General features: G+C 51.7%; 2 protein-coding genes across 2 annotated transcripts in view; both read left to right on the forward strand.

Moving 5' to 3' along the window:
- The window catches only part of ZAN (zonadhesin), a 74,643-nt gene extending 53,994 nt beyond the window's left edge, over nt 1–20,649 (forward strand). Inside the window, exons 25-37 of the mRNA XM_053360480.1 lie at nt 1,273–1,481; nt 2,638–2,782; nt 6,297–6,547; nt 7,867–7,996; nt 10,504–10,690; nt 12,345–12,506; nt 12,634–12,764; nt 13,663–13,862; nt 14,983–15,121; nt 16,645–16,797; nt 17,847–17,949; nt 18,274–18,308; nt 20,101–20,649. Of these exons, the coding sequence (XP_053216455.1) occupies nt 1,273–1,481; nt 2,638–2,782; nt 6,297–6,547; nt 7,867–7,996; nt 10,504–10,690; nt 12,345–12,506; nt 12,634–12,764; nt 13,663–13,862; nt 14,983–15,121; nt 16,645–16,797; nt 17,847–17,949; nt 18,274–18,308; nt 20,101–20,153 (1,898 nt within the window). The 3' untranslated portion in view covers nt 20,154–20,649. The remainder of the gene's footprint in view (nt 1–1,272; nt 1,482–2,637; nt 2,783–6,296; nt 6,548–7,866; nt 7,997–10,503; nt 10,691–12,344; nt 12,507–12,633; nt 12,765–13,662; nt 13,863–14,982; nt 15,122–16,644; nt 16,798–17,846; nt 17,950–18,273; nt 18,309–20,100) is intronic.
- A 2,688-nt stretch (nt 20,650–23,337) lies between these two features.
- On the forward strand, nt 23,338–24,012 carry TMEM203 (transmembrane protein 203). The gene has a single exon (XM_053361200.1). The coding sequence runs from the start codon at nt 23,377–23,379 to the stop codon at nt 23,791–23,793; it is 417 nt and encodes a 138-aa protein (XP_053217175.1). The 5' UTR covers nt 23,338–23,376; the 3' UTR covers nt 23,794–24,012.
- The last annotated feature ends 515 nt before the right edge of the window (nt 24,013–24,527 follow it).

Here is a 24,527-nt window from a genome sequence, read left to right on the forward strand (position 1 = left end):
CCGAGTAACGGGAGCTCACCCCGTTGCGGGGATTTGAACTGCCGACCTTCTGATGGGCAAGCCCTAGGCTCTGTGGTTTAACCCACAGCGCCACCTGCGTCCCTAGCATTTTGGCTAATCTACTTTATTTACATATAAACACACACGGAGCACTGCAACATGGCTTCCTCTCTCTCTAGCAGCATCAGACGGCAAAGAGAAAAAGAACAAAGGACAATAGTCCCACTTCATGGAACACAGGAACACAAACATCCTGTCTCCTGGAGTCAAAACATATACCGTCCTGTGATAGACAACAATCCCATGACTGCAATCATGGAGCAGGAATTCTAACAGTGAGGAGACCTCCCTCCAGAGGCTTGCAAGCTCAGGGCTGTTTGATGGCCTGCTAAAGGGGTTCCTCACAGAGAACCCTCAGTGCCAAGCCGGAAGCAATTGCAGAAGCAGAACCTAAGAACAGGAATCTTTTAATTAAAATGGCAGGGGACCTTTTTCGCTGTACGGGATCAACTTTTAATTACTATTGTAGATCCTGGGCACTGGTGGATGGTCTAGTACTATTAACGGTCACGTCCCCATAGAACATGTAAAGCACTATTAAAACACTTTTAACGGTCATGGGAAATACAAGGAAACGTAGAAATAACCCAGGCATTTGGGGGCTGAAGGATACTGTGCCTGGTACCCCTGAGATCACTGGGTGAAACCATGTTTTTAATTGTAACTCAATCAATCAAATTGTTGAGGGCGCTGGGAATTGTAGCTTGGTGAAGTCAGCGCCCCTGATATAATATAGTTCCCAGGGGGGGTTCTTTGAAGGGAGGGGTATACATCCAATCAATAAATCAATAAAACTTTTTTTGTTGAGGGTGTGGGGAATTGTAGCTCGGTGAGGTCATTGCCCCTGATAAAATATAGTTCCCAGGGGGTTTTTTTGGGAGGGAGGGGTATAGATTCAATCAATAAAAACTTTTGTTGTTGTTGAGGGTGCTGGGAATTGTAGCTCAGTGAGCTCAGCGCCCTGAACAAACTACAGTTCCCAAGGTTCTTTGGGAGGAAAGCTGCAGTATAAGAGTGCTCTCAACGTAAGGAGCAGGTGCCATAGCAAACCGCTGCTTTTTTATGCTCCCAGCTGATTGCGGGGGAAAGCAACCTATTAGCACCTAAAAGAGCCACGCTATATGTTCTTCCTTTGTTGCTGTACGTAGAAAATACCTCTATTCCTAACAGCCGCTGTCTCCTCTTCCCCGCCTCCCCCTTCCTCCCCTGCAGCCCTGCCCTGCCCGGCTCACAGCCACTACACCGAGTGCTCCTCTCCCTGTCCGGCCACCTGCTCCAACCTCTACGCCCCAGCCAGCTGCCAGCGCCCCACGACCTGCGTGGAGGGGTGTGCCTGCGACCGGGGCTACGTGCTGAGCGACGACAGCTGCGTCTTGATGCGGGACTGCGGGTGCCTGAGCACCCAGAACGAGTACTACAACGTAAGTGGAAGGGGACTCCCGGCATGGTTGCAGCAGCCGGCCGGCAGTCGTAGAATTGTAACGCAGGAATCTTTTGCCCAGCATGGGACTCGAACACAGGACCCTCAGATTAAGAGTCTGGGGATGATGGGAATAGTAGTCCGGAACATGGGGCTTGGTTGCCGTCGGGCTGATGTTCCTAAGAGAAGCTGAATGAATAAATCCAGATAACAAAGAACCTGCCACTCACGCAATAGCTTCTGCGGATCATTTATTAAACGTGATGGTTTGAGGTCAAGCCTCCGTTGGGCGATGGGAGAAACATGACCTGCTGAAATATACTCTGAGTCAAGAGTGGATTTCATGCTCTTTATTCAGCTCATAGTGGTGAGGAGGAATGGAAGTTCCCCCAGAATGTCTGCTTTATATACATTATTTACACAATGGGTCCCGCGTGATTGGCTAATTCTGGGATTCTCCTGTAGGCCAATCAGGTTGCGGATTCACTTCCACCTGGAGCTGGATTGGGTGGCTCCTGCGGACCAATCAGACTGATGCATTCTGGGTCCTATTGTTCTGGGACCAATCAGACTGCTGCATTCTGAATCCTATTGTTCTAGGACCAATCAGACTGCTGCATTCTGGATCCTATTGTTCTAGGACCAATCAGACTGCTGCATTCTGGATCCTATTGTTCTAGGACCAATCAGACTGCTGCATTCTGGATCCTATTGTTCTGGGACCAATCAGACTGCTGCCTTTTGGATCCTATTGTTCTAGGACCAATCAGACTGCTGCATTCTGGATCCTATTGTTCTAGGACGAATCAGACTGCTGCATTCTGAATCCTATTGTTCTAGGACCAATCAGACTGCTGCATTTTGGATCCTATTGTTCTAGGACCAATCAGACTGCTGCATTCTGGATCCTATTGTTCTAGGACCAATCAGACTGCTGCCTTTTGGATCCTATTGTTCTAGGACCAATCAGACTGCTGCATTTTGGATCCTATTGTTCTAGGACGAATCAGACTGCTGCATTCTGAATCCTATTGTTCTAGGACCAATCAGACTGCTGCATTTTGGATCCTGTTCAACTCAGTACATAACACCTGCCTTGCAGAGTTGGGGATGGGTCTTGACGCAGCCCCCTAACTGCCTCCCCTCTGCCTTTACAGCCTGGAGAAACCTGGGTGACGGCCAATTGCCTCGAACGCTGCACCTGCGTCGGGAACGGGAAGATCACCTGCCAGTCCTTCCGGTGCCTGGATGGGTCTGTGTGCACCCTCAGCACCGCGGGGCTTCACTACTGCCGCCCAACCAGTGAGTGGGAAGTGGCGACAGCGGGGGGGTGGCTAAGATGGCGGAGAGGGGGGAACTGGGAGAGCAGTGAGTCCAGGGTCAGTCTATCCAGCCGTTGGGAAAGGAAGTAGTTCTCCGGCTGCCTAGGCTGGACTACCGCAATGCACTCTACTCTGGGGCTGCCCTTGGAGATTACCGTATTTTTTCGCTCCACAAGACGTACCTGACCATAAGACACTCCAATTTTTAGAGGAGGAAAACAAGGAAAAAAATATTCTGAACGAAACAGTGGATGTAAGATTTTTGTGGTTCATGCTGTGGCCACAGACATGTGATCGGATGGTGAATTTGGGGTGACCCAATGCAAAAATCCTGAGGATCCATGGGCTTTTACCTCCCCCTTCCCAGGCAGCCTCCTTTATCGCTAGCGTCCCTTATCTCCTCCTTAAGGTCCTCCGTGGGGCATACCAGGAGAGGCGGTCCCGTAGGTATGCGGGTCCTAGGCCGTGAAGGGCTTTAAAGGTCAAAACCAGCACCTTAAACCTGACCCTGTACTCCACCGGGAGCCAGTGCAGTTGGTATAGCACCAGGTGAATATGATCCCGCAGCAAGGACCCCGTGAGGAGTCTCGCCATGGCATTCTGCACCCACTGGTCTTCCCGTTGATCATTCATTCACCCCACACATTTCAAGTAGTTCTCCCCATCACTTTCCAAGCAGCACAACATCCGTGTTTCTCTTTTCGGTGGTGATGTTGCGTTAGGGCGTTTATTGTGTGTTAATTGTCCAGACCTAAAGCCTAACTCATGGGGTCGCAGGTGGCGCTGTGGGTTCATAGAATCATAGAATCATAGAATCATAGAGTTGGAAGAGACCACAAGGGCCATCGAGTCCAACCCCCTGCCAAGCAGGAAACACCATCAGAGCACTCCTGACATATGGTTGTCAAGCCTCTGCTTAAAGACCTCCAAAGAAGGAGACTCCACCACACTCCTTGGCAGCAAATTCCACTGTCGAACAGCTCTTACTGTCAGGAAGTTCTTCCTAATGTTTAGGTGGAATCTTCTTTCTTGTAGTTTGGATCCATTGCTCCGTGTCCGCTTCTCTGGAGCAGCAGAAAACAACCTTTCTCCCTCCTCTATGTGACATCCTTTTATATATTTGAACATGGCTATCATATCACCCCTTAACCTCCTCTTCTCCAGGCTAAACATGCCCAGCTCCCTTAGCCGTTCCTCATAAGGCATCGTTTCCAGGCCTTTGACCATTTTGGTTGCCCTCCTCTGGACACGTTCCAGTTTGTCAATGTCCTTCTTGAACTGTGGTGCCCAGAACTGGACACAGTACTCCAGGTGAGGTCTGACCAGAGCAGAATACAGTGGCACTATTACTTCCCTTGATCTAGATGCTATACTCCTATTGATGCAGCCCAGAATTGCATTGGCTTTTTTAGCTGCCGCGTCACACTGTTGGCTCATGTCAAGTTTGTGGTCAACCAAGACTCCTAGATCCTTTTCACATGTAGTGCTCTCAAGCCAGGTGTCCCCCATCTTGTATTTGTGCCTCTCATTTTTTTTGCCCAAGTGCAATACTTTACATTTCTCCCTGTTAAAATTCATCTTGTTTGTTTTGGCCCAGTTCTCTAATCTGTCCAGGTCGTTTTGAAGTGTGATCCTGTCCTCTGGGGTGTTAGCCACCCCTCCCAGTTTGGTGTCATCTGCAAATTTGATCAGGATGCCCTTGAGTCCATCATCCAAGTCGTTGATAAAGATGTTGAATAAGACCGGGCCCAAGACAGAACCCTGTGGCACCCCACTAGTCACTCTTCTCCAGGATGAAGAGGAACCATTGATGAGCACCCTTTGGGTTCGGTCAGTCAGCCAGTTACAAATCCACTGAGTGGTAGCATAGTCACAGAGCCTAGGTCTTGCCGATCAGAAGGTCGGCGGTTCGAATCCCCGCGACGGGGTGAGCTCCCGTTGCTCGGTCCCAGCTCCTGCCAACCTAGCAGTTCAAAAGCATGTCAAAGTGCAAGTAGATAAATAGGTACCGCTCCGGCGGTAAGGTAAACGGCGTTTCCGTGCGCTGCTCTGGTTCGCCAGAAGCGGCTTAGTCCTGCTGGCCACATGACCCGGAAGCTGTACACTGGCTCCCTTGGCCAGTAAAGCGAGATGAGCACCACAACCCCAGAGTCGGCCACGACTGGACCTAATGGTCAGGGGTCCCTTTACCTAAAGCCTAACACGGCACTGGTGGTGGTGCTGAGAAAGATGCCGCGTTGCCAAGAACAAGGAGAATCCATAGGTGCCCATTGGTTGGCAGAGATGTTGGGGGAATCTCCCCTGCAATGGGGGCCTTGTCAAAAAGGGCTGTGATTCCGGAAGAAATGGCTGCTTCCGAGAACGCCATGGCCTTATTACGGAGGGAGAAAACTGTATTTGTCAGGAATTGAAAATCCTGCCGATATTCACCCAGAAAGGTTGTCAGTGATATAGGCTTCAGATTTTTGAGAAAAAGTACAGGTGGGGCTCCCAGGGACGCGGGTGGCGCTGTGGGTAAAAGCCTCAGCGCCTAGGACTTGCTGATCGAAAGGTCGGCGGTTCGAATCCCCGCGGCGGGGTGCGCTCCCGTTGCTCGGTCCCAGCGCCTGCCAACCTAGCAGTTCGAAAGCACCCCTAAGTGCAAGTAGATAAATAGGGACCGCTTTCTAGCGGGAAGGTAAACGGCATTTCCGTGCGCTGCTCTTGTTCGCCAGAACAGCGATGTCACGCTGCCCACGTGACCCGGAAGTGTCTTCGGACAGCGCTGGCCCCCGGCCTCTTGAGTGAGATGGGCGCACAACCCCAGAGTCTGTCAAGACTGACCCGTACGGGCAGGGGTACCTTTACCTTTACAGGTGGGGCTGATGGGAATGTCAATCCGAGATACCTGGATGGTACCAGTTTAGGGCTGCGCTCCTTCTTATATAATAAAATATGGTTTACATTTAGGGATATCATGGTTGTATTAAATTTATTTTTGCATTCCACCACCCCCAATTATCATTTTGAAGGAGCGTCTCCACCCGCATGGTTCTGCCCAGACACTGAGGTCCAGCGCTGAGGGGCTTCTGGCGGTTCCCTCACTGCGAGAAGCGAGGTTACAGGGAACCAGGCAGAGGGCCTTCCCGGTGGTGGCACCCGCCCTGTGGAACGCCCTCCCATCAGATGTCAAAGAGATAAACAACTACCTGACATTTAGAAGACTTCATAAGGCAGCCCTGTTTAGGGAAGCTTTTAATGTTTAATAGGTTATTGTATTTCGGTGTTCTGTTGGAAGCCGCCCAGAGTGGCTGGGGAAGCCCAGCCAGATGGGCGGGGTATAAATAACAAATTATTATTATTATTATTATTATTATTATTATTATTATTATTATTAAAAAAATAGCAATGCAATGGCTTGGCCTCAAGACACAGTAAGGACGTTTCCTCTGAGCATGTGCAGAATGCTCACCCGAAACTTTTTACTTTCCTAATTTGGCTCTCCTCCGTCCCAGGATTCCACCAGTGCGTGATTTCCGGAGACCCCCACTACAACACTTTCGACAACTTCGCACACCACTTCCAGGGGCGCTCCACTTACACCTTGACCAGGACCCTGGGTGACCTTCCGGAGTCTCTCGAACCCCTCTCTGTGGCAGGCAGGAACCGCCGCCGCTTCCCTTTCCAGAGCTTCTCCTTCCTGCGTGAGGTCTACGTCGAGGTGTACGGCTACAGCATCCAGTTGTTGCAGGGGAGGAAGATGGCGGTGAGAGACGTGGAAAACCCTGCGAGGCTTTTTTTGGGGGGGGGTCCCTTCCGGCAGATCACTTGGCCCCTGAGCAAATGAGGGCCCACATTTCCACCTCCTCCTGCTCTTAAACACGGATGCCGTATGAGAAGCCGGACGTTGGAATATTCCAGACAGATAAAAGGAAGTCCATCTTTCTGCAGTGCAGAGTTTCACTGTGGAACTCCGTGCCACTGGAGCCACTAACTTAGATGGCTTTAAAAGAGGATCAGACAGATTTGTGGAGGAGAAGGGCCACTGGCTAGGAGCCACTGATAGCCCTCTCCTCCTCCATGGATTTGTCCAGTCCTCTTTTGAAGACATCTATGTTGGTGGCAATGGGTGGCACTGTGGGTTAAACCACAGAGCCTAGGACTTGCCGATCAGAAGGTCGGCGGTTCGAATCCCTGCAACGGGGTGAGCTCCCGTTGCTCGGTCCCTGCTCCTGCCAGCCTAGCAGTTTGAAAGCACGTCAAAGTGCAAGTAGATAAATAGGAACCACTCCGGCGGGAAGGTAAACGGTGTTTCCGTGCGCTGCTCTGGTTCGCCAGAAGCGGCTTAGTCCTGCTGGCCACATGACCCGGAAGCATGACCCGGAAGCTCCCTCGGCCAATAAAGCGAAATGAGCGCCACAACCCGAGTCGGCAACAACTGGACCTAAAGGTCATCGGTCCCTTTACCTTTACGTTGGTGGCAGGGAGTTCTGTAGTTTAATTATCTGTCCTAAATCGTCCAACATGCGGCTTAATGGGATGCCCAGAAGTTCTAGTGCAGGGGTCAGCAAACTTTTTCAACAGGTGGCCACTCCACTGTCCCTCAGACCTTGTGGGGGGATGGACTATATTGGGGGGGGGCGAATGAATGAATTCCTATGCGCCACAAATAACCCAGAGATGCATTTTAAATAAAAGCACACATTCTACTCATGTACCGTATTTTTCGCTCTATAAGACACACCCGACCATAAGACGCAGCTAGTTTTAGAGGAAGAAAACAAGAAAAAAAAATATTCTGAATCTGCGCCGCTCCTCTCCAGCGAAGCGAAGTCAGAACAGCAAGAGGGATCGCTTCACAGCGAAAGCAGCGATCCCTCTTGCTGTTCTGGCTTCTGGGATAGCTGCGCAGCCTGCATTCGCTCCATAAGACGCACACACATTTCCCCTTACTTTTTAGGAGGGAAGAAGTGAGTCTTATAGAGCAAAAAATACGGTATATCTCATATCTATCTCGCTTTTCAACATACTCTGGCTTCTCCTCAGATCGTATAAATCTTCCGCCTTTTCGATTGCCCTTTCCAGGTCAACGGTGTGATGGTCAGCACCCCGTACTCGCCCCGGGACGGGCTCCAGATCACCCAGAGAGGCCGCACCATCTGCGTGGAAACGGACTTTGGGCTCTCCGTTTACTTCGACGGCCAGGATTTTGGTGGTGAGGATCAAATGAGCACAAGGGGAGAAGGGGCTGCACCCTCCCTCCTGTAAGGTAATGGGGCTCGCTCAGGAACATCAGGATCAGGCCGGGCCAGAAGCCACAAACTTAGCCTCGCACCCACTCTGGCAGGCAGCATCGCTTTTTTCCCCAAATTTTTTTTATTGGTTTTCACACTATTATAAATAAACACATAAGACAAACAAATATAAATAATAGCCTTATTGAAAATGACACTTATCAACATTGTTAAGTGACTTCCTTGCATCCCCTTGGTTGAATTTCATTGCATGTCCTTTTAACGGTTTTCCACATCACAGTTCTGATAAAATTTAACTTAAACATTAACATCCTTAAATCTTCACCTTATGAAATTAAACATATTAATTCATCACTTAACATAAATAAAGTCCTAAGCCAATTAAGTATCTGCAAGCTGTTTCCAGTTAATTTAACTAAATAATCCTTAAATTTCATCCACTCTTCCTGGTACTCCTCCTCCTTCTGGTCGCGGACTCTTCCGGTTAGGTCGGCTAGCTCCAAAAAATCCATCGTCTTCATCTGCCATTCTTCTATCGTTGGTAATTCTTGGGTTTTCCACTTTTTAGCTAACAAAATACGAGCAGCAGTTGTGGCATACAAAAATAATTCAACATCTTTCTTGGGCAATTCCAAACCTGTTATTCCAAGAAGAGAGACCTCTGGTTTCTATATACCGTATTTTTTGTTCTATAGGGCGCACCGGCCCATAGGACGCACCTCTTTTTTTGGGGGGGAAATGAATAAAAAAAAATTATTCCCCCCCCAGCCGCGGCTGCCGCCCCAAGCCTTGCGCACACTCGCCCGAAGCACGGGGCACCCTCCGGAGGGCTCCCCATGCTTCGGGCGACAGGCTGCCGCCCCAAGCCTCACGCGCTCGGCGGGACCTCCCGCCGGGCGCGCAAGGCTTGCAGACACTCGCCCGAAGCACGGGGAGCCCTCTGGTGGGCTCCCTGTGCTTCGGGCGACAGGTTGCCGCGCCAAGCCTCGCGCGCTCCCGCCGGGCGCGCAAGGCTTGCGGACACTCGCCGGGGCTGCAGGCTGCTGCCCGCAAGCCTTGTGAACCCGCGGGAACTCCCGCCGGGCTTGCAAGGCTTGCGGATAGCTTCCTGAAGCCTGGAGAGCGAGAGGGGTCGGTGCGCACCGATGCCTCTCGCTCTCCAGGCTTCAGCGAAAGCCTGCATTCGCACCATAGGACGCACACACATTTCCCCTTCATTTTTGGAGGGGGAAAAGTGCGTCCTATGGTGCGAAAAATACGGTAAATGTATATTTCAACATTGTTTTCAATTCATTATAGTGGCAGGCAGCATCTCAGAGTGGGTTTAAGGGCAGGGGTGCTGTTTCACCCAGCTCAGGCAAAACTGTTCAACTGGCAAACTATTTCGTTAAAATAGTTAAAAACAAGAGAATTCTAGAGTTAGAAGGGACCCCCAAGAGCCATCTACTCTAACCCCCTGCAGTGCAGGAATCAAATGAAAACAGCCGTACCTTGGATCCTGAACGCCCTGGAACTCGGACGTTTTGGCTCCCAAACACCGGAAACCCAGAAGCGATTGTTCCGGTTTGCGAACGTTCCTTCGGAACCCGAACGTCCGACGGGGCTTCCGTGGCATCTGATTGGCTGCAGGAACTTCCTGCAGCCAATCAGAACCCGCAATTTGGTTTTTGTACGTTTTGGAAGCCGAACGGACTTGCGGAACGCATTCCGTCCGACTTCCAAGGTACGGCTGCACATAAATGGCTGCACATCGAAGTTGTAGAATAGGCGTTGAGTACAGTAAAGGCTTTCAAAATCTGAATATGTGTATGAAAGAACCTAAGGAAGGGAAATGATTGAAGGACAGATGTAAAGGCGAGCAAGATAACTAAGAGACGTGCAGTGAATGCGGTGGAAGTCTTTTATAATATTTTAACTAGGATATTGTAATGTTTGAAGCATGACTTTGGTAATATTGGTTATGAAAAGTATTTTTCTTCTACTTTTCTCTTGTCTTTTAGTCTGCATTTTGGAAAGCTATATAAACGTGTTTACAGTGTTATGTATTGTTCTTTGGTTCTTTTTCTTTTCTTGTAAAATTCAATAAAGAAAAAAATTACCGTATTTTTTCCTCTATAAGACTCACTTTTTCCCTCCTAAAAAGTAAGGGGAAATGTGTGTGCGTCTTAGGGAGCGAATGCAGGCTGCGCAGCTATCCCAGAAGCCAGAACAGCAAGAGGGATTGCTGCTTTCACTGCGCAGTGATCCCTCTTGCTGTTCTGGCTCCTGAGATTCAGAATATTTATTTTTCTTGTTTTCCTCCTCCAAAAACTAGGTGCGTCTTGTGGTCTGGTGCGTCTTATAGAGCAAAAAATACGGTGCAAAAACCGAATATGTGGAAGGCTCAAAGATTGTCCCCCCCCCAACTGGTCTAGGGCTGCCCCATTTGGGCACTGCGTTCACCCCTCTTTCTCTCCACCCCACCCAGAGATCGTCCTCCCCAGCACCTATCGGAACTACGTGGGAGGGCTCTGCGGGAATTACGACGGGCAGCGGAACAACGAGTACATGAAACCCGACAGAACGTGGACCCGGAGCCTCAACACCTTTGGGAACAGCTGGGAGGTCAAGGTCCCCAGCAGAGAAAGGGAGTCTGGCAGCCATCCTCGCATCAGGTCATAATAATATTATAATAATTTATTTATACCCCGCCCATCTGGCTGGGCTTCCCCAGCCACTCTGGGCGGCTTCCCAAAAAATATTAAAATACTGTAATACATCAAACATTAAAAGCTTCCCTAAACAGGGCTGCCTTCAGATGTCTTCTAAAAGTCTGGTAGTTGTTTTTCTCTTTGACATCTGATGGGAGGGTGTTCCACAGGGCGGGGGCCACCACCGAGAAGGCCCTCTGCCTGGTTCCCTGTAACCTCACTTCTTGCAGGGAGGGAACCGCCAGAAGGCCCTCGGAGCTGGACCTCAGTGTCCGGGCTGAACGATGGGGGTGGAGACGCTCCTTCAGGTCTACTGGACTGAGGCCATTTAGGGCTTTCAAGGTCAGCACCAACACTCTGAATGCTCGGAAACATCCTGGGAGCCAATGTAGGGAGCCAAGACTGGAGTTATGTGGTCTCGGCGGCCGCCCCCAGTCCCCAGTCTAGCTGCTGCATTCTGGATTAGTTGTAGTTTCCGGGTCACCTTCAAAGGTAGCCCCACGTAGAGCACATTGCAATAGTCCAACCGGGAGATAACCAGAGCATGTACCACTCTGGCGAGACAGTCTGCGGGCAGGAAGGGTCTCATTCTGCGTCCCAGATGGAGCTGGTAGACAGCTGCCCTGGACACAGATTTGACCTGTGCCTCCATGGACAGCGGTGAGTCCAGAATGACTCCCAGGCTGCACACCTGGTCCTTCAGGGGCACAGTTACCCCATTCAGGACCAGGGAGTCCTCCACACCCGCCAGTTTCCTGTCCCCCAAAAACAGTACTTGTCGTGCATGGCTTCTCCCTCATTCAGCAGTTAGTCTCCAAACAAGAAGCAGAGAGCTGGGTCTCAAACTCCCTAGAGAACCAGACCTTGCTGTTAGCAGACAGGGTCCAGGGCTCTGATAACACTATGCTGAGCAAAACAGAGGAAAAACCATAGCCCTATGCGGCCTAGGACCCACGTACCTACGGGACCGCCTCTCCCGGTATGCCCCTTAAGGTCCACAAATAGCAACACTTTGGAGGTCCCAAGTCGCAAGGTTGGTCTCAACTAGGGCCAGGGCCTTTTCAGTAGTGGCCCCGTCTTGGTGGAGCACTTTGTCAGAAGAGACCAGGGCCCTGCGGGACTTGACATCTTTCCACAGGGCCTGCAAGACAGAGCTGTTCCACCAGGCCTTCAGTTTGGACTCAGTCTGACCCTTATGTTTCCCTCCCCTTATGGGCCACTTTTAAAATGAGGCTGCATTTTAAATTGCATTTCAACCTGTATTTTACATTGGGTTTCATTCCCCCTTCCCCTATTATGTTTTTAGTATGATTTTATTGGTGTTAGATGCCCTGAGCCTGGCTTTGGCCGGGGAATAAATAAAATTTATTATTATTATTATTATTATTATTATTATTATTATTATTTATAATTTGAGATCATTTTGAGAACAGGATGCTGGGTCATATGGGAGTTTGGATAGACTAAAAGGGGCCCCTTTGGTCTGATCCTGCAGCTCTTCTTATGTTACGAGGAGAAAGGAACAGGGAGCGTTTGTCTTTCTCAGCTCAGAGCAGGGAGACATCCACCCAAATATACAGAGGGGAAAACTCCTTCTCTTCTTCTTCCCCCCACAAAGGCGTGAGGAACCATCAGATGAAGTCGAGTCCGGCTTTGAAATCGCCTGCACCCCGGAGCAGCTGATATCTGTCAACGGGACGGGCGTCTGTGGGGCCCTCTCTGACCCCCAGGGGCCGTTCTCTGCCTGCCACGCCGTCCTGTCGCCCAGCCCTTTCCAAGAGTGAGTGTGCCCAGAGCGCAGGCGTGGGCGGGCGGCTGGGAAGGGAGCGCGTCCGCGTGCAAGCTGACGCAAGCGCGCATTTGTGCGCAAGAGAGCCCACCTCCTTCCTTCTCTCTCCACACCCCAGGAACTGCGTGTACGACCTCTGCGCTCTCATGGGCGACACTGAGCTCTTATGCCAAGATTACGATGCGTATGCCAAGCTCTGCCAGGAGGAGGGCGTCACGCTGGGAGCCTGGAGGCAGAAGACGGGCTGCGGTAAGAGAATCCCCCATCCAAAAGAACCTATCACACGCCCTTCCTTGCCCAGCTGCAACACAACAGCCATGCCATGCTGCCAGCCGGTCTTGCACTGTCATAGCTGCTGCTGCTGCCACCCTTCTGCTTACTCCTGTGCCCCCCAATATTAGGGGAATTTTAAAAAGGCCATTTCCGTAGCACTCCTGAGTCCAATCTGCAGCCTAGCACGCCACACTCACGCTGAGTCTCCCCCAGACCTCAGAAAAGCGCTCTGGTCTCTTGAAACGCCAACCCTAAACTCCCGGTAGCCTGAATGCCAAGTGCCCGGGCAGGTGGGGATTCCGAAACCCTGAGGTTGGCAAGCAAGCAACCTGTGGCGCCCGTCCTGTGGAACTCCCTCCCACCAGATTTCAAAGAGTACAACAACTACCAGACTTTTAGAAGACATCTGAAGGCTTTTAGGGACGCTTTTAATGTTTGATGCATTACTGTATTTTAATATTTTGTTGAAAGCCGCCCAGAGAGGCTGGGGAAGCCCAGCCAGATGGGCGGGGTATAAATAAAAAAAATATTATTATTATTTCCTCCCCTCGTGAGAGGGATGCGCAACAGCCTCCCTTGGGGCCGGAGCTGTCCTCCATTTCTCCTCCTTCACAACCCCTTACCCCTCGGCCGAGGGCCCCATGTCCGGAGCATGGGGCCACGTCCAGGCCCCACACCCGAGGGTAGGGCCCAGACCAGTGGGTTCAAATGACAAGGAAGGAGATCCTCTCCGATTGAGTCCGTTCCCCTGCTCTTATCGCCAGAAAGTTCGTCCTCAGGTTTGTCTGGAATCCCCTTTATTGTCATTTAATTCCGACAGAGGCTTTTCTTCTTCTTCTTTTAAACCTTCTACCACCCACCTTGTCCCCCGCAGAGATCTCGTGCCCACCTCACACCACCTACAAATCATGCATGACTGCCTGCCCCGACAGCTGCGCCAACATGGCCGCCCAGTCGGAGTGCGATGCCCCTTGCGTGGAGGGCTGCGCCAGTGACCCCGGCTACGTCCTCAGCGGGCTGGACAGCGTCCCCTACAACCAGTGCGGCTGCACTGACAACAACCAGTATTATCAGGTAGGCGGGGAGGAACAGGGAGGAACCCCCCGGCTGCCGCCGGTCAGTTGTGTGGTTCTGAATCCTGGAAACCGCAGGAGGAGAGCAGGACGCAACGGATCAGCCGCTGTGAATCTGGTTAAGGGAGAGACTCAAGCCTGGGTGTACCTAGAGCAGGGGTCAGCAAACTTTTTCAGCAGGGGGCCGGTCCACTGACCCTCAGACCTTGTGGGGGGCCGGACTATACAGTGGTACCTCGGGTTAAATACTTAATTCGTTCTGGAGGTCCGTACTTAACCTGAAACTGTTCTTAACCTGAAGCACCACTTTAGCTAATGGGGCCTCCGACTGCTGCTGTGTCGCCGGAGCACGATTTCTGTTCTCATCCTGAAGCAAAGTTCTTAACCCGAGGTACTATTTCTGGGTTAGCGGGGTCTGTAACCTGAAGCGTATGTAACCTGAAGCGTATGTAACCCGAGGTACCACTGTATTTTGAAAAAATATATATGAACGAATTCCTATGCCCCACAAATAATCCAGAGATGCTTTTTAAATAAAAGCACACATTCTACTCATGTAAAAACATGCTGATTTCCGGAACATCTGCGGGCCGGATTTAGAAGGCGATTGAGCCGGATCCAGCCCCCAGGCCTTCGTTTGCCTACCCATGACCTAGAGGTTGGCTAGGATGGATGCAGGGCCTCAAAAATCACAGCTCTCCATTCTGGCTCAGAGGGCCTAGGAGCCTGCCTGCCTGCCCACTCTCCTGGCTCTCCTCCAGCGCTCTGGACGGCGGCCGGGCAAGGTGTGCAGGCTTCTCTGGGCGCCTTGGCAGAGGAATCTGGTTGGTGGTGTGGGTTGTTGCAGCAGCGCTGGAGGGCCCCTCCCGAGTTGGCCGCAAAGATGGAAGGCAGAAAGATGGAGAGAGCTGATGAAAGTTAAAGGAAGGAAGGAGGCAGCGAGCGGAGGGAGGCATGAAATCACTGGCCGAGTGCCAAATGGTTTTGAGCAAAGGTTTTCAGTTTCTGGTGCATGGTCCCTTCCGGTTTTGGCAGTGCCAATACAGCTTCTTGCAGAGTGTGGCCAGCTGCTTTCCCAGAGTGGCACTGATATTCCTCCCCACACCCCGGTTTCTCCCCAGATCAACGACACTTTCTTAACGGAGGACTGCTCCAAAAGATGCACCTGTCGCAATACGGAGACTCTGGACTGTGAGCTTGTGGCCTGCGCCAAGGGGGATGTCTGCGCCGTGGTAAACTTCACCCGCGGATGCTACAGAGGTGAGAAAGGCTTGGTTAGGGATGAGGTGGGAGGAGAGGGTTGAGCCAGCAACGTGATGCAGCAGCAAAAAAGGCTCATGCTGTTCTAGGCTGCATCAACAGAAGTCTAGTGTCCTGATCAAGGGCAGTCTTAAAGGTAAAGGGTAAAGGGACCCCTGACCATAGGTCCAGTTGTGACCGACTCTGGGGTTGCGGCGCTCATCTTGCTTTATTGGCCGAGGGAGCCGGCATACAGCTTCCGGGTCATGTGGCCAGCACAAATTTCCACAAATTCCAGTGTTACGAGAGAGGGAGGAAGCTGTTTTCTCTGCATTGCTTTCTCAGGCCCAGGCATAATTTTAAAAACTTATTTCACACTGCCTCTCACTTGCCTTTTCTCCAAACTAAAACCCCCCAAATGCTGCAGACTTTTCTTCCTAGGGGAGTCGCTCCAGCACCTTGTTTTCGTTGCCATAAGAACATAAGTCTTGGTTGACCACAAACTTGACATGAGCCAACAGTGTGATGCGGCAGCTAAAAAAGCCAATGCAATTCTGGGCTGCACCAATAGGAATATAGCATCTAGATCAAGGGAAGTAATAGTGCCACTGTATTCTGCTCTGGTCAGACCTCACCTGGAGTACTGTGTCCAGTTCTGGGCACCATAGTTCAAGAAGGACACTGACAGACTGGAAGGTGTGCAGAGGAGGAAGACCAGGATGCTGAAGGGCCTGGAAAGTGAGCCTCAAGAGGAATGGTTGAGGGCATTGGGTACATTTAGCCTGGAGGAGACTGAGAGGGGATAGGATTTCCCCTCTGAAGGGCTGCCAGATATTTATCAGAAAATTGTAAGAGTTGGACACCCAATACAAGCCCCCGAAACCCAGATAGATAGATAGATAGATAGATAGATAGATAGATAGATAGATAGACAGACAGACAGACAGACAGACAGACAGATAGATATATTTATTGTCATTGTCCCATACAGAACAATGAAATTGAAAAACTACATAAAACATTCAAAAACCGCTAAAACCTCTGAAACCCCATTTTGAAATACACTATACTATACTATAAAAACCCCTAAAAACTCTGAAACCCCAATTTTAAAATACACTATACTATAAAATACACCATACTATAAAATACACTATACGGATTTAATCCAACCGGATTAAAACACACATCAACATTCTGCATACTCGGTTTGGCCGGCCGAAATGAGCACGTTTTCAGCAGGCGCCGGAAAGGGGTGCAGCGAAGGAGCCTGACTGATCAGTCAATTGGCGGGGAGTTCCAAAGGCTGGGTGCTGCTGCCGCCCTGAAAGATTGATTTATGCACGGGTGTTGCGTGGCACCTGTGACGGTGCCATCGCCCTTGAAACCAAAGTCGACGGCTGATGTGGAAACAGGGAGACCTGAAAGAGTAGAACAGTGACAGAATTTGGAAACAGAACACTTTTCCCATCTCTGGGTGGGCCACGATGTGGACTGACGGTGATCTCTCCCCTCCCCAAAAACACATGTCTCTTCCTTTGCAGAGAGCGCCTGCCTCCGTAACAATTGCCAGAATGAGGGAGTGTGTCAGGACACCTTAGACACCTCCCTCGGCTACGTCTGCGTTTGCACGGAGGGATACAACGGAACCTACTGCGAGACTGCCTACGATGTACAGCCCCCATCCCCCTCGACAGGTAACAAGTCCCTGCCGCTGTTGTTTAGTCGTCTAGTCGTGTCCGCCTCTTGGTGACCCCCTGGACCAGAGCACGCCAGGCCCTCCTGTCTTCCACCGCCTCCCGCAGTTGGGTCAAACTCATGCTGGTGGCTTCGAGAACACTGTCCCACCATCTTGTCCTCTGTCGTCCCCTTCTCCTTGTGCCCGCCATCTTTCCCAACATCAGGGTCTTTTCCAGGGAGTCTTCCCTTCTCATGAGGTGGCCAAAGTCTTGGAGCCTCAGCTTCAGGATCTGTCCTTCCAGTGAGCACTCAGGGCTGATTTCCTTCAGAATGGAGAGGCTGGATCTTCTTGCAGTCCATGGGACTCTCAAGAGTCTCCTCCAGCACCAGAATTCAAAAGCATCCATTCTTCGGCGATCAGCCTTCTTTATGGTCCAGCTCTCACTTCCATACATCACTACTGGGAAAACCAGAGCTTTAACTATGCCGACCTTTGTTGGCAAGGTGATGTCTCTGCTTTTTAAGATGCTGCCGCTACCTGCCCTAAAACACACACACACACACAGAGTACCTGTCAGGCCATTGTCGTATTTGTCGCTCTATAAGACGCACTTCCCCCCTCCTAAAAAGTAAGGGGAAATGTGTGTGCGTCTTATGGTGCAAATGCAGGCGGGAGGCTCTGCTCAGCGCTCCCTTTAAAGAGCCGCATGGGGCACGTGTGCGGCTCTTGGGGGGAGAGGCTGCGCGCGGCTATCCCATAAGCCAGGACAGCAAGAGGCACTGCAATCCCGCTTGCTGTCCTGGCTTATGGGATAGCTGCGCGCAGCCTCTCCCGGTTAGGGGGAGCCTTCATCCCGCTGCCCTGAAGAGGCTTCGCGCGGCAATCCCAGAAGCCAGATCCCTCTTACTGTTCTGGCTTCTGTAATTCAGAATATTTTTTTTCTTCTTTTCCTCCTCCAAAAACTAGGTGCGTCTTGTGGTCTGGTGCGTCTTATAGAGTGAAAAATACGGTGATTAATCCACCCCTCTTTCTTCCTCCCGTTTCCACCCCCCTACACCCATCCAGATGACAACAATTTGACAGTCATCCTCATCGGAGTCCTGGTTCCTCTCGCGTTGATCCTGATGGTGGTGACAGGCGTCTGCATCTATCGACAGCGGAGGAGCAGGTATGGGATTGGGCAGGGCACGCACAAAGGGTGTGAGGGGGTCCGGTTCCCTCCTGCGGGCACTGGGGGGCTCAGGGCAACAGGAGAGAGGGGGTTTCAGAGGAGCAAGGCATTGATATTAGTATGCAACTCCCTTAACAACTGGGAAGACATTTACCTACGAGATCGCCACGAGATCACTCCGATTGGCAGAATTGGTACTTTTACAAGTGGGTTGGACCCGATGATTCTTTGGGTCTCTTCCAGCTCTCTGACTGCCCACCTCACACCTCAAATCTCCTCAAATGTCCTGTTCTTATGTGCTTCTCTTTTCCTCCTGTGTAGGCGGGAACACGGCATGCTTGCCTTGTCAGATCCAGGTGAGTTGAGAGCAGGAGGAATCCCTGGTGTATATTATTATTATTATTATTATTATTATTATTATTATTATTATTATTATTACTATTATTAATATTAATGGAGTTTATCCATCTTCTATCTGGTGGTATCAGGGTGGTTCACAGAATAAAATCAAGATATAAAAGCACAAAATACCTAATGAAAATAAAAGAACAACCCAATACTCCAACCCCCCCCAACACATCAACCAAAGGCCTGCTTGAAAAGGAACGTTTTTGCCTGGCGCCTAAAGGTGTATAATGAAAGCGCCAGGTGAACTTCCCTGGGGAGAGCATTCCACAGACGGGGAGCCCCTGCAGAGAAGGCCCTGTTCTCGTGTTGCCATCCTCTGGACCCCTCGAGGAGGCGGCACACAAAGAAGGGCACCAGAAGATGATATTGGGGTCCGGATCGGTTCATATGGGAAGAGGCGGTCCTTGAGGTATTGCGCTCCTGAGCCGTTTAAGGCTTCATTGGTCAAAAGCAGCACTTTGAACAGCTGCCTCAAGGCTCCACCCCCGAGTCAGCTGCACCCAAGAACATAAGAAGAGCCCTGTATAGCTGGATCAGGCCCGTGGCCCATCGAGTCCTGCATCCTGTTCTCAGAGTGACCAAACAGCTGCCCCTTATGAGAAACCCACAAGCACAAGAGCTACATTCTCCCCTCCTGCTGTTTCCAGCATCTGGTTTTCAGAAGCATCGCTGCCTCCAGCTCTGGAGGCAGAACATAACCACCCTGGCTTTGTTGTTGTTGTTTAGTCGTTTAGTCGTGTCCGACTCTTCGTGACCCCCTGGACCAGAGCACGCCAGGCCCTCCTGTCTTCCACTGCCTCCTGCAGTTTGGTCAAACTCATGCTGGTAGCTTTGAGAACACTGTCCAACCATCTCTTCCTCCATCGTCCCCTTCTCCTTGTGCCCTCCATCTTTCCCAACCTCAGGGTCTTTTCCAGGGAGTCTTCTCTTCTTATGAGGTGGCCAAAGTCCTGGAGCCTCAGCTTCAGGATCTGTCCTTCCAGTGAGCACTCAGGGCTGATTTCCTTCAGAATGGAGAGGTCTGATCTTCTTGCAGTCCATGGGACTCTCCAGAGTCTCCTCCAGCACCAGCATTCAAAAGCATCAATTCTTCGGCGATCAGCCTTCTTTATGGACCACCCTGGCTAGGAGCCATCAATAGCCCTCCCCTCCTCCATGCATTTCTCTTTGGAAGCCCCTCTAAGTTGGTGGCCAATCCTGCCCCCTCAATGACTCCTTGGGGGCCCTTCCAACTTTACAACCTTATGGCTCTGTTCTTCAAGCCCAGGGTGCTCTTACAGCACTCAGTATTATTATTTAGTGCTTATTTATTTATTTATCATTTATTTATTATTTAGAGAGCCAGTGTGGTGTAGTGGTTAAGAGCGGTAGACTCGTAATCTGGTGAACCGGGTTCGCTTCCCCGCTCCTCCACCTGCAGCTGCTGGGTGACCTTGGGCCAGTCACACTTCTCTGAAGTCTCTCAGCCCCACTCACCTCACAGAGTGTTTGTTGTGGGGGAGGAAGGGAAAGGAGAATGTGAGCCGCTTTGAGACTCCTTCGGGTAGTGATAAAGCGGGATATCAAATCCAAACTCCTGTTTCATTCACATACTCCCTTGATTGTGGAAGACTGCAAAGCAGTTTGCAAAAAGAACGAATAGGATTATTAACGAAAGCATTTGCGGAAACAGCTCTGTCCTGCACACCAAGGAAGTCGGCTTGGGTCTTGGTATCATTACAATTATTATTTCTTTTTCAGGCCAAGGCAGGCATCCTCCTTCCATGACTGCCGACAAGACCACTCACTTCTGACTTCCGCTCCAGATCTATTGCTGAAAATATTCCTTCCCGCTCACGCACCCAGGGTGGGAACCATCAAGATCTGACCTTTCTAAAGCCGGGTTGCTGAAGGTGCAGAGGCACTGCAAATAAAGTCTGCCCCCGCACCCCACCTGCTTTCGCTTCCAGGAGTCTGTCTGGTCAGGTGAAGGAAAATCAGAGGAAGTGGAGATTGGAGACACACGCCAACCCATTCGCCACCCTGGCATCTGCTGACACACCTTTCCCTCCCTCTGGGCTCTGTGATGCTTCTAGACTTGGTGATCCCATGAGGAAGAGGCTTGGCAACCCAAATTCTGCTGAAGCCGCCATTCCCAGCCAGCTGCTCATAGCTCCCCACCCTACCCTTGCTGTGGGGCCATCACACCTCATCCCACACAGGCCACCCCTTTCTGGGCAAGGGAAATGGCGCTGAATTGTGTCCGGAACACCAAATAAAAATTAATAAATGAATGCAAATAAAAGCCTTCCTCTCCAGCACAGCATCTCTCCTTGAGCATTTTCTTCCTGTTATGCAGTGGCAAAAGAGGCTAATGCTTTTCTAGGCTGCATCAGCAGAAGTCTGGTCAGACCCCGCCTGGAGCCTAGCTGTCAACATTTCCCATTTTTAAAGGGAAATTCCCTTATTCCGAATAGGATTCCTTCCCAGAAAAGGGAAAAGTTGACAGCTATGACCTGGAGTCCTGTGCCCAGTTCTGAGCACCTCCGTTTCAGAAGGATATTGACAAGTTGGTTTGTGTGCAGAGGAGGGTGGCCAAGATGATGACGGGTCTGGAAACTGAGCCTTGTGAGGAATAGCAGAGGGAGCTGGGTATCTTTAGCCTGGAAAAGAGGAGACAGAGAGGTGATAGGAGGGTAAAGGTAAAGGGACCCCTGACCATTAGGTCCAGTCGTGACCGACTCTGGGGTTGCGGCGCTCATCTCGCTTTATTGGCCGAGGGAGCCAGCGTACAACTTCCAGGTCATGTGGCCAGCAGGACTAAGCCGCTTCTGGCGAACCAGAGCAGCGCACGGAAATGCCGTTTACCTTCCTGCCAGAGTGGTACCTATTTATCTACTTGCACTTTGACGTGCTGTTGAGCTGCTAGGTTGGCAGGAGCAGGGACAGAGCAACGGGAGTTCACCCCGTCGCAGGGATTTGAACCGCTGACCTTCTGATCGAGTCCTAGGCTCTGTGGTTTAACCCACAGCGCCACCCGCGTCCCTGATAGGAGAGTCATCTTCAAATATCTGAAGGGCTGTCACATGGAAGGTAGAGCAAGCTTGTCCCCATTGTAAACAAAATCTCCCCTTCTTCCCTAATGGGGTATCCAAGAGCCTGTATAGAGTCCTTGAGTGGGTTCCCTATCGGTAGGAGAAAAGAACAGAGGCCAACCAGAGAATATTGAGAACAAAGCAGCTAGTAAGCCTGATCTTTATCAAAGCTGTTGCAACAGGGTGCTCCCCTCAAACGCAGGAAAGGAGGAGGACCCAGAACAAAGGTGTGCCTGCCCTTATATAGACATTTTTAATTCCCTGCCCTGGAGCTCAAGGCCACCCCTCCATACATCATACCTGCATCACAGAAAAGGCGGTCTACAACAGAAATCCGAGTGCCTTGTTTTTACCCTGTCTGCCAGGTTATCTGATAATGCCTTATCTGATTGCCTTTCCTGGTAGTTTGGCCATTCCTTTGAGATGGTGATTACCCCATTCCTGAGACGATGGGGAGGTTCCCTCACCCCCTCCCTCCTTGCAGAGAAAACATTTGGTCAGTTTGGGAGTCAAAGTGGTTTCAGGACGCCCCCCGCCCTGCTCCAGACATGTTGGCCACACATCTATGCATGTGCCTGGCTGGCACATTCACAAACATTTATTATATATATATATATAAGACCTTACATTTTTTATTACACCCCAAGGGAAGGACTTGAACCAACAGATTCATATTACAAGCGGAATTCTGTCCAAACATTAGGAACAACTTTCTGAGGGTGAGAGCCCTCCGACGTGGAACGGACCACCTCGGAAGATGGCAGGTTCCCTCCTTCATTTTTAACACTTAAAAGGCAGTTTTAAAACCAACATTAAAATATCACAACAAACCTGAGATTTTAAAGAGAGGCTGGATGGCTTACTGCCTGGGATTCTTTCGCTATGATGCCTGCATTTTTAAAATTTATTGAATTTATATACCCAGGGGTTTCAGGGCGGTTTACAGAATAAAATCAAGACATAAAACCACAAAATATGTAATAAAATAATGAACAGGAACCCAATAGCATCGCAGGGGGTTAGAGTGGGTGGCCCTTGGGGATTCCTTCCAACTTCGATCATTTCCTTCCTGCAATTAGCTGCTCCGTCTGCAGCTGCATAGCGTGGATTTAACTCCAGAAACTGGCAAGGAGCCTTCTCCTTACTGGCCAGCCCTCCTTTCCCTTTGGGGGGTATAAAAGTTCCTCTTGGGGGGGGAAGAATGCAGAGACAGGATGAGCCTCCTGGTGCAACCCCCACCCCCTGCTCCAAGTGCGCGGATCCTGCGCCCTCGCCCGCCACACGCGCATCCAGCCCGGCCATTGCTAGCCTTGCTCCCAGGGCCCCTCCCCCAACCGCAGCACCGCTCAGCCAACAAGGCCGTGGCTGCTGCCTCACTGGTGATGAAACACGCAATTAGCACCATTAGCAGCGATTCCTGCACTGCGGGGGGAAGGGGTTGGGCTGGATGACCTTTGGGGTGGCCCTTTCAACCCTATGATTCCAGCAAACGGGTCGCCGCGCAGGCGCAGAGCCGCGTTTCTCCTCTTGAGGCGACTCTGTTCCCGCCGTTCTTTTCGCAGTAGCGCGCCGGAAGCCGACTTCCGAGACCGGAAACGGGTCAGCCGCGGAGGCGCAGTTGAGACGGCTGAGGCGATTCCGTCCCAGCCTTATTTCACCCGCGGCGCGCCGGAACGCCTTCGGCGACCTGAAGCGCCCCCTTGCGCAGGCGCAGAACCTCGTTTCTCCTTCTGAGGCGATTCCCTCCCCGCCTTATTTCACTCGCAGCGCGCCGGAAACGTTCCTCCGCGCAGGCGCAGAGAGGCGTTTCTCCTCCTGAAGCGGCTGAGGCGATTCCGTCCCCGCCTTATTTCACCCGCGGCGCGCCGGAAGCCGCCTTCGGCGACCGGAAGCGTGCCTCCGCGCAGGTGCAGAGCGGCGGCTTGTCCCCCTGGCTGAGGCGATGCTGTTCTCCCTGCGGGAGCTGGTTCAGTGGCTGGGCTTCGCGCCCCTGGAGCTGCTCCTGCAGGCGCTGGCGCTGCTGGCGGCGTCGGCGCTGCTGGTGCTGAAGGCGGACGGCGGGGAGTCCGGGGCGGCGCTGAGCTGGTGGGCGGTGCTGGCGGCCTTCTTCGCGGCCGACGGGCTGAGCGCCTACTTCAGCACCATCGTCTCGGTGCGGCTCTTCCAGGACGGCGAGAAGCGGCTGGCGGTGCTGCGGCTGCTGTGGGTGCTGACGCTGCTGAGCCTCAAGTTCGTCTTCGAGGTGCTGCTGGGCCAGAAGCTGGCGGGCCAGAGCCGGGAGCTGTGGTTCGGGCTGCTGCTCTCGCCCGTCTTCATCCTGCTGCAGCTGCTGATGATCCGGGCCTGCAGGGTCAACTAGGGGCCCGGGGAGGGAGGGAAGGAAGGAAGAAGCACAGCCAGGAGGAGGACAGTGGAAGCGAAATAGAAGGCCGGGGAAAGGAGAGGAAGGCAGAGGAAAGAAGAAAGGCAGAGGAAAGAAACCGAGAGAAAGGCAAGCACACAAGACACACACACACACACCCCACACACACCTGCAGCAGCGGCTGAGCACAGAGAGAGGAGGCGGAAGAAAGCAAAGCACGCATGCAGCAGCTGAGCACTTGGATCTGGCCCAGAGAGAAGAGGCGGAGGAGAGCGAAGCAACGACCACCCCCACCATACACCTGGGAGAGGAGGTGGAGGAGAGAGAGGCAAGACCAAGCAAGAACGCTGTCCACACCTGCCACACCAGCAGAGCGTTCGAGACTGTGCCACAGAGAGGAGGTGGAGGAGAGCAACACAAGCGCACAAATACAACTCTGGCCTGCTGCCCCGGCTGAGCTCTCAGGGCCCGCCTAGAGAGAGGAGGCAGCGGCAGGGCTCAGCTCCTCTTCCACAGCCACCTATGCAATGCACCCTGCTGCTCCTTCCCACTGCGCCATTACGGCAAGGAACTGCACCCACCCTGCATGTACCAGGGTGACTGCTTTTGCGCCCTTGCTTGGACCCTGCAGTGCTGCCCTTGGACCCTCTGCTGCCCTGTGAGCCTATCGGACCATCCCTCCCCCCCAAAAAAGGTTGGACCCTCAGGGTAGTTATTTAAGAATAAAAACT

The sequence above is a fragment of the Podarcis raffonei genome, chromosome 13, assembly GCF_027172205.1.
Source record: "Podarcis raffonei isolate rPodRaf1 chromosome 13, rPodRaf1.pri, whole genome shotgun sequence".
In the NCBI taxonomy this organism is placed as follows: Eukaryota; Metazoa; Chordata; class Lepidosauria; order Squamata; family Lacertidae; genus Podarcis; species Podarcis raffonei.

Excerpts from the sequence above, each read along its gene's own strand:
- TMEM203 (XM_053361200.1), top strand. The coding sequence starts at position 23,377 with ATGCTGTTCTCCCTGCGGGAGCTGGTTCAGTGGCTGGGCTTCGCGCCC.